The 9,770-nt window shown below is 50.9% G+C and overlaps 1 protein-coding gene across 1 annotated transcript; it reads left to right on the top strand.

Moving 5' to 3' along the window:
- Positions 1 to 246: 246 nt before the first annotated feature.
- On the top strand, positions 247 to 8,383 carry Ccdc120 (coiled-coil domain containing 120). Its single transcript, XM_051179646.1, is given in 11 exon segments — positions 247 to 348; positions 351 to 400; positions 526 to 616; positions 752 to 885; positions 2,082 to 2,222; positions 2,577 to 2,862; positions 4,109 to 4,171; positions 4,452 to 4,626; positions 4,756 to 4,854; positions 5,950 to 6,864; positions 7,332 to 8,383. Coding segments are annotated over 11 exon segments (2,088 nt in total). The 5' UTR covers positions 247 to 329; the 3' UTR covers positions 7,447 to 8,383.
- The last annotated feature ends 1,387 nt before the right edge of the window (positions 8,384 to 9,770 follow it).

Below are 9,770 nucleotides of genomic sequence, written 5' to 3'. Positions count from 1 at the left end.
CGGAATCCGTGGGGTTGGAGCTGCTGTCTTGAGAGATTTCACAGGACCAGAGGGCAATTATTTTACCTCTCTGTGCTTTCCACCCCACATCTCAAAAGGGAAAGGTAATTTATGATGGAGCTCCTGCCTGAGGGGTTTCAAAGATTCATTGTGACATAGCAGGTAACTGTTCCAGGCACCCAAGGCTGAATAAGTGCTCGCTGTTGTTATAATCAATTGAATCTGTACCATTAATTGTCTCCCTAGGTGAGACTCCTGGCTGTGGCCTATGGGCCTCTGAGGAGGCGTTGTAAGTCTGCCCAGCTTCCCACTTACTGTGTTAGCACTCAATGGGAAGGGAACCAAGGTACCAGGCCAAGTGGGTCCAGACATTGACACAGAATCTGACCGAGCGGGCCAGGTAGGCGGGTGGGGCCCAGGGTACTTTATATTCCCAGCTGGAGCATGGGAAGTGGGACTGGGCTAGGGGCTGGGGGTGTCATGGGCTATGTCTCCTTAATGCTCCCTGTGCTGTACCATTGTCAGGCTTTGTCCAGCTATCTACCACAGCCTCCAGACAGTACAAGGATGGAAGTCAAAGGTCAGCTGATCAGCTCTCCTACCTTCAATGCCCCAGGTCAGTGATTGTGTCCACTTCCTGCTGCCCCCTCCCTGCCCCGAGTCTCCGGGTGCCTGCTTGGGAAGGGTTGGTCCCTGGCCTCACAGCTATCTCAGGATCCTAGCCGTCCTGACCTTTGCTCTCCCTGTGCAGCTGCCCTGTTTGGAGAGGCTGTCCCCCAGGTGAAGTCCGAGCGTCTTCGAGGGCTGCTTGACCGCCAGCGGGCCCTCCAGGAGGCCCTGAGCCTGAAACTACGAGAGCTCAGGGAAGTGTGTCTGCAGGAGGCGGTGAGGGCCTGGCCCCAGGGCTATCAGGCAGGAGGGGGTGAGGAGCCAGGGTGCCTAGGCAGGCACTTGTCTGGGAGTTAGCAGTTTTCTCGACACCCTGTGTGTCCTCCAAGTTTGACTTAGAGGTCACAGAATAAAGAAACTATTCTGATGTAGATCCATAGTCACTTGTGAATAATTCAAAACCTCCCAACCCCCCCCCCCGCCCCCCGCGCAGTGAAAACTGTTTCCAAAAGTGTGCAACAGAGTCCATCCTGAATGAACACAGGGTTAGTTATTTTCCCCTTCCCACCTCTAGTCCATCTATGCATTCACTCACCTGTGTTCTGACACTGTCTCTGTAGCCCAGGCTGGCCTACAACTCACACTGTACCTAGGGCAGTCTCTGGCTTATGCCTCAGTCTCCCAAGAACTGGAATTAAATGATCCACCACACCTGACTATAGCTCTATTTTAACCCTTCTTAGTGTGAGTGTCCACACACTTTTCCTGAAGGAATCATAGCGTTCAGGCAGGGGCTGGGGAATTAGCTCAGTTGGCCGTGTAAGCATAAGGGCCCTGAGTTCAACCCGTAGAACCTATGGAAAAAAAGAATAGCCTGGTGTGGTGGCCAGCACTTGTAATCCTAATGCTGAGGAATTGGAGACCAGATGGCTTCCCTGGGGCTTGCTAACCAGCCAGGCTAGCCTAATCAGCAGGTCCCAAGCCAAAGAGAAAGAGACCTTGTCTCAAAAAAAAAAAAAAAAAAAAGTAGGCAATATCCTGACGAACAACATCCAAGATTGGCCTCTGGCCTACACACATGCACACTTGAGTGTACCGATACGCACGTACACATACATACACACACTAATGGGATCCAGAAGATGCAGACCCTGTGTGTTTTTTTGTTTTGCTTTTTTATTTGCAGACCCTGTGTTATATATGTAGAATAAATAGATGGGACTTTTATAATTATAAAAACTAAGACCTCTGGGCTCCAGATTTCCAAAATTCCTTTGCCCAATGGCCCAGAGAATTTTTGGGAGGCCACCAAACTTCCTACTTTGGTGGTAGAGATCTTGAGAGGATGAAACCTAGTACCTGTGGAGTCTTGAGAGGGGCAGGCTCCTTGGGAGGTATAGTTTCTTGCACCTTTATTACTTTAAGTCATCTCGCCAACTAACCTCTGTAGTCTCTGTCCCCATTCCCTCCAGGAGCTGACTGGCCAGCTGCCCCCTGAGTGCCCACTGGAGCCTGGTGAACGTCCTCAGTTGGTACGCCGGAGGCCCCCTGCAGCACGTGCCTACCCGCCACCACACCCAAACCCAGCACCCCACTCCTTGTGCCCTGCTGAGGTAAGCAGTTGGGAGTGGTAAGCAAGATGGTGCTGGTGATGGTCAGGGGCAAGCAAGGGCAGAATGAGAGTTATCACCAGGAGTGGGAGGAGCTGAGCAGGGAAAGAGTGCCCCAAGTAATATTGGACCCCAACTCAGTCAAGACAAGCTTCCTATCTTTAGAAGATGCATGGGCCCACCTCTTCATCCTGTCCCTCCAGGATGGATAAGCTCCTTCCCTAGGCAAACAGACTCCCCCTGGAAGAACAGGCCCTGCTTCCAGTGTAGATGGGCTCTGTCAACTTCCCACTTCCCACTACTATGGGTAGTCATTTCCATTATTTAGTTCTAATTCACCGCTCTTGGGTTGTACAGGAACTGGCTCTTGAGGCCCTGGAACGTGAGGTGTCAGTGCAGCAGCAGATTGCAGCTGCTGCACGCCGCCTGGCCCTGGCCCCGGACCTTAGTGGGGAACAGAGGCGGCGTCGGCGCCAGGTGCAGGTTGATGCACTTCGGAGGCTGCATGAGCTGGAGGAGCAGCTCAGGGACTTCAGGGCCCGCCTTGGCCTCCCAGTGCCCCAACAGCTGTCTCTACCTGCAGGACCACTAGTCAATGCCCAGGGTGTCTGCCTGGGCACACGCCTTGCTCAGCTCAGCCAAGGTAAGCCAGGTCCAACATCTCCAGTGAGTGAGAAATGAGCCTGAGAATGGACTGTGTGTGGCTAATGCATATGGGAGTGGTGGAGTGGATGAGCAGCTGTTGAAAGCAGAGAGGTGAGCAGGACCTAAGGGATTCACCCATCAAGGAGATGGGTACTAACCTTACTTGAGGTTAAGAGAGGACTTGAACAGTAGGCATCAGGGAGATAAGTACATACTCAAGCTCATGGTAATCTTGAACTCAGGTAAAGGTAGATATTTTTATGCATGGTCTGGTTGAACCTAGGCCCTACCATGGAGCTACATCCCCAGTCTATTTATTTATTTATTTATTTATTTATTTATTTATTTATTTATTTTGTGTGTGTGTGTGTGTGTGTGTGTGTGTGTGTGTGTGTGTGTGTGTGTGTTTTGAGACAGGATTTCTCTGTATAATAGCTCTGGCTATTCTGGAACTTGCTTTGTAGACCAGGCTGGCCTTGAACTCACTAAGATCTGCTTGCCTCTGCCTCCCAAGTACTAGTATTAATGGTGTGTGCCACCATCGACTGGCTTTTTATTTTTATTTTTAAAAGGTCTTATTTGTTTTTATTTACAAGTATGTGTTCCTGTGTGAGTTTACATTTCCTGGAGGCCGGTGGCTTTGGAACCCTTGGAACTGGAGTTATAGACTGTTGTGAGGTGCCTGGTGTGGGAACTGAACTCAGGTCCTCTGTAAGGGTAGCAAGTGTTCTTAACCACTGAGCCATCTCTCCGTCCCCTTGTTTTGTTTGTTTGTTTGCTTGCTTGTTTGAAACAGGATTTCTCTGTGTAGCCCTGACTGTCCTACAACTCTTTCTGTAGAGCAGGCTGGCCTTGAACTCACAGAAATCCATCTGCCTTTGCTGGGATTATAGGGTTGCACTACCACTACTTGGCTCCCTTGTTTTGTTTTGTTTTTACTTTTTATTTTGAGATAGGATTTTGGTTAAGTTGTCTAGGTTGGTCTTGAACTCATTCCATAGTCCAGACAGGTCTTAAATTTGACATACACACACACACACACACACACACACATACACACACACACACACACACACACACGCTTCATAAAGACTGTGATTATAGATCTGTGTCTAGCAAAGATGGAGGTGTCAGAGTCAGGAGGCAGAAGACAGAGTATACAGAGGTGCCTGCCTGTCCAGTGGCTTGAGGGGATGGAACCCAGACCTTGGAGTGATGGGCTACTTTTCCTTTCTCACCTGTAGAGGATGTAGTTCTGCACTCGGAGAGCAGCTCCCTCTCAGAGTCAGGGGCCAGCCACGATAATGGTGAGAACTATCCCTACAACCTGAGCTCAGTCCGCCCCCCCCCCCCCCGCCCCTGTGTCCTCTCAGAATATCCTGTTTTGTTCAGCCCCTCCTCCTTTAGCTCCTCTCTAGCCATACCCCATGTCCCCATGTGTCCTTAGCTTCACCTGTCACCACAGGGCAGCCTCTACATCTGTCTTGCTTTATCTCTTAAGTTGCACATGCCCCTCCTCTTTAAAACTGCCCTGCCCTTTCTGGGCCCTTTCTCATTGAATTCTACCCTATTCTCCCTTATACCCAGAGGACCCTCATAGCTGCTTCTCTCTAAACGAGCGCCCCTCACCACCAAAGGCCTGGGACCAGTTTCGGGCAGCATCTGGGGGGAGCCCTGAGCGACGAGCCCCGTGGAAACCACCCCCATCAGATATTTATGGGGACCTGAAGAGCCGGCGAAACTCTGTGGCCAGCCCCACCAGGTAAAGAGGAACCCCTTTCTCCTTTCCCGGGACTAGGAGTGGGATCCCGCGCCTGGGTTGGCAGGAGGGTCTACTGGTGGGTGCAGTTTCTAACCTGGGTCCCGATGTGGGCCTGCCATCTCTGTCTAGCCCCACACGCTCGCTGCCCAGGAGTGCCTCCAGTTTTGAGGGGCGAAGTGTGCCTGCCACCCCTGTCCTCACCCGGGGCACTGGCCCCCGGCTCTGCAAGTAAGGGGACTCTTGAGGGTGGGTCTGAGTGTCAGAGGAGGAAACCTTTAGTTTTAACTGTAGATGTTGAATAGAAATGACCAAAAAAAAAAAAAAAAAAAAAAAAAAAGTGGGACATAGGCAGCTGGGCTTCGAAAGGTGGATAGAAGTTGGAGTGGGAATTGGAGGCAAAGGCATGAAAGATTGAATATGGGCTTTTCCTATGTTTTTTTTTTTTTGAGAAGTCATTTTCTATCTCTGAATCTTTCCTTCCTCATTTGTGACGTGAGTATAATATCTGCCTTTGAAAGACACAGGTACAGTGCATGTTGGGTAGCATGTATCAACTGCCTACTGTCTGCTGATAATTAGTAGCATTTGCGGTGGATAGCAACTCCTTTATCATCCTAAGAGCCCTCTGAGGAGGTGCTGTTATTTGCATTTTATAGGTGTGGAAACTGAGGCCCAGAAAGGTTAATTAAGTAACTTGTGAGTAAACCGAAGTTCTGATGTTTGAACCCATGCAATTTTTGTTTTTGAGTCTAGAGTCAGCTTCGAAGCACTATACTGTAATGTTTCTTAAATTTTTAGATGCCTACATATCCCACGCTGTGAACAGAATCCCCATCTTCTTGGGGCATCCATTCTGTGCATGGTGGGATGATTGTTTGGGGATGATTCATAGACATGGTGGCTTATAGTTCAGAAAGCCTTTAGGGCCAGTCATAAGGCAAAGGGCTTCCTTAAGCGCTAGTTCATTCAGGAGGCAGAAAGGAGCCATGATGCCAGCCTAGCAGAATAGGAGCTCCAGGTAACAGAAGAGTACCTATGTGTGTCCTTCATCAGCTAGTGCTTCCTTCCCATCACGGAAGCGTTTACTTCACCCTAAGACCTTGCAGCCCTATCCCGGTGTACATTTCCACGCCCTATCCTCTGGCTTCCCTGTCTGGGACCAAATCTCAGTGGCCCTTTACATGAACTACAAGCACACAACTTCTAATCCTGGTCCAATTTTAGAAATTAGTGAAGGCTCAGAAAGAGATGGGGCAGTCGGGGCACTCATCATTTGTCTTCTTTTTCTGACCCTGCTCTTGTTACCGCACCTCTGTTCTCCAGACCTGAAGGCCTCCATTCTCGCCAGTGGTCCGGTAGTCAGGACTCCCAGATGGGCTTTCCTCGGCCTGACCCTGCTTCGGATCGGGCCTCTTTCTTCGCAGCTCGCACCCGCCGCAGCAATAGCTCTGAGGCCCTGCTGGTGGACCGAGCAGCTGCTGGGGGAGCTGGATCTCCACCTGCCCCCCTGCCTCCCCCTGCTGCTGGTCCTCCAGTTTGCAAGAGCAGTGAGGTGCTGTATGAGCGCCCCCAACCGGTCCCTGCCTTCTCTTCCCGCACCGCTGGCCCTCCAGACCCTCCTCGGGCTGCCCGGCCTAGCTCAGCTGCCCCTGCATCCCGTGGGCCACCCCGGCTCCCACCTGTGTGTGGAGACTTCCTCTTGGACTATTCACTGGACCGGGGCGTGCCTCGTGGTGCTGGTGGGGCAGGTTGGGGGGATCTGCTTTCTGCTCCTGAAGTCCCAGGACCCCTTTCCCGCAGAGATGGGCTTCTTGCCATGCTCCCTGGTCCTCCACCCATATATACATCCGACGGCAGCAGCCCCCTTCTCCGCAGCAAAGACCCCAACACCCGTGCTATCCGTTCCAAGCCCTGTGGCCTGCCCCCAGAAGCTGTGGAGGGTCTGGAAGTACATCCAAACCCATTACTCTGGATGCCACCACCCACCCGGCTACCTGCAGCTGGTGAGCGAGGTGGCCATAAGAACCTTGCCCTGGAGGGGCTCCGGGACTGGTACATCCGGAATTCAGGACTGGCCATGGGGCCCCAGCGCCGGCCTATGCTTCCACATGTGGGCCCAACACATGCACCCTTCCTCCATGCCCGCTGCTATGAGGTGGGCCAGGCACTGTACGGTCCTCCCAGCCAAGCACCGCTCCCGCACTCGAGGAGTTTCACAGCACCCCCTGTCTCCGGCAGGTATGGGGGTGCTTTTACTGATGGGTAGGGTTATTGATTCAGATACTGACCAGGGAGCACTTTGTCAAAATAGCTGAGTGGGACCACAGGGAAACTAGCTGTAGTCTTGGCATGGGGTCACTGTATCAGACATAATCTGTATTAGTCCTTGGGGTCCTGGTGAGGGGGAGCTTGGATGTTGGTAACAAGAGTTCTTTCCCAAGCTTTAGAAGGATTTTTCTATTCTCCCTAGTATGCGACAGCTGGTAGTGAGCCTTGGAAGTCAGGGTGCTGGGAAGAAAGGGCATGTGTGCACCCTGGCTTTCTCTTCCAGATTCTATAACCCCATGCTTAAGAGCCTGAAGGTGCTATTCTGTGCCTGTCTCCACCCCTTTAACAAGCCTCTTTTCCTTTCTCTGTGTGTGTCCTGTCTGTCGTTTCCTCTCTTATCTTCCCTGTTTTCCGGATTCCTGCTGTCCTTTCTAAAGATACTACACGGACTTCCTGTATCCCCCGGAACTGAGCGCTCGTTTAAGTGACCTGACGCTAGAGGGGGAGCAGTCTTCCAGTTCTGATTCCCAGACCCCAGGGACACTGGTCTGACCCTTCCTGATAAGCCCCTTGTTGGTCTGGACATACTCCAGTCCGGAGCACCCAGTCAACCTTGCTGAGCCCTGGGATGTGGTTGCTCTTGGTCCTGAGGGACAGCTGCCTGACCTCACAGGACACCTGGCTTCTTTGGGGCCCAGGAGGATGTCTGATACCCCTGCTTCTCTTCTCACCCTGTGCTGGGGGACTGGAGGGCCCCAGCTAGCTTCAAAGAGGGGGGTTATGGTGGACTCTGCCCCTTCCTCCATTTCTGTTTACAGTTGTGATTTAGTATTCCCTGTCTTTGCCCAAAACTAGGTGTTTTATAAAAGGGAAACTGTGAGCTCATTCCTGGTTGGGTTCATTCCTGTCCCTATGCCCAGCCTGTTCCATTCAGGAACCACTACCCCACCTCAATGAAACGGACCATATAGAGTCTTGGGGGTTAAGAGACTGCTGTGAACAGAACTCCTTGCCTCTTTACTAGAGTTCTCAGACAGATGGGCTCCTGTCCACATTTGGAAGGATGGAAGTCTAGGCGGGGTATCTGAAGGAGCTATTGTCTCTGTCTCTGCCCATGGCCTCTGTACTGACCTTCCCCAATCAGGAGGCTATACAAGCTGTTGTCAAGAAGCAGAGCCATTTGAGTATGTCACATCCTGGGATGCTGCAGTGGTTAAAACTGGCAACAGGTAGATGCCAGCAAAACCCTCAGGTGACATCTGGCCACGGGCCACAGGCCACATCATGTCCTCCTTGCATTCCTTCTATTTACCACTTTTTAAACAAATCCACATAAGCTGTGTTTTCTATATTGTCTGTGACTTTCTGGAGCTGGGGGTTCCCCTACCCCCTTTACCTGGTGTTAAATTTTCTTTTTGTACCAATGGATCTGGGCCCAAGACACTACTCACACTGGAAGGGGATTTCTATAATAAATGTATAAACTGAACCTTTGGATTGCTCCTTTGTCTGTGTTACCTCAGGAACCCACACCTCTAGTTAAGACCAGATTATAGGTATTTATTTATGAGACTGGACAGGGACTTACTGTGTCCTCCTGGCTGGCCTGGAAGTCACTATGTAGACCAGGCTGGCCTCAAATTCAGAGATCCATGTGGTCTGAAGTAAAGAGCATGTACAACCATGCCCAACTAGAAAAAATATTTTTATGGGAAGAAAAAAAAAAACTGGAAGCAGCTTACAATAATCTCAAGTGTTTTGTTTTCTTGAGCTAGATTGTATGTAGCCAGGGCTGGCCAAAATTCATAGTCCTCCTGCCTCAGCCTTCCCAGTGATGGGATTACTGGTGTGTCACTGTTCGGCTGGCATGTGTTGACTTCACTTGCTTTGCGAGATGTACAGCTTCTTTGCCTCCCTGAACTTCCATCCAAGCCCACTTATAACAAGAGAATATCCAAAATGAAAGCACATATTTCTGCATCCCTGTGTTTTAATGCTAATTCAGAGGCAGCAGATTTGAGGACCACAGTAGTCACCCTTTCAGCATATATACTTAAACCTGGTCGGGTATGGTCCAGCAGAACTGAAGACAGCCACTGGCTTGGTCATTGAGAAAGTACAAGAACTTCACACAGGAGGGCAAACCAGCTTGGGATTCAATGCCTTTATTGTTGCAGGAACACTAACATTTGTGCTCCATTCCAAGTTGGGGCTATCGCTAGCCAGCCACACACCTTGGTCCTTGATACTGGAAACACTGTGGGGGAGGGAAAAAACCTTTAAACAGAGTTGGAGGGAGGATATTGGGTCTGCTGTGGGTTAGGGTCATCTGGGTGCAAGGGTTCAATGCGGCCAGGGCTGAGGACACTTGGGACTTAAGCTCAAGATTTGGCCATGTCTCAACCTGGGTTCCAAGGTGGAGGGGGGTCTGAAAAATCCTTAGAGCTCAAGATTTGAGAGTGTCCTGCCCTAGGACCTAGCTTCGAAGTAGGGTAGACCAGTGAGTCCCAGATTTGGGTTAGGGGGGAGTATTTCTGGGTCGTTTTGAGATTGATGATGGATATGCTCCGGCTTAAAAACCCAGTTTCAGGGCTGGACTCAGGTGACTGAGTCTCAAATTCAGGACTGAGGAAAACTTTGGTCCCTAGGTAACAGGGACTGGTGGGTAAGAGATGACAAGTTTGGGGTTGGAGTAAGCAGTCACAGGTGTCTGTCTATTATTTATTTTTTGACAGGCCAGAGGGCACTAGGCTCCTATTTTAATGGCTGGGAAAAGGCGCCATCTTGGGAATGGGGAGGGGATGGGGTGGTCTAGATCTAGGGTATAGATGCCAGGGTCCTAGGATCCAGCTTCCTGCTCCTGCCCCAGTGCCTCT

This window comes from Phodopus roborovskii, unplaced genomic scaffold, assembly GCF_943737965.1.
Source record: "Phodopus roborovskii unplaced genomic scaffold, PHOROB, whole genome shotgun sequence".
Taxonomy (NCBI): Eukaryota; Metazoa; Chordata; class Mammalia; order Rodentia; family Cricetidae; genus Phodopus; species Phodopus roborovskii.
The sequence above is the reverse complement of the archived record's forward strand: the minus strand, read 5'-3'. Positions and strand labels throughout refer to the sequence as shown.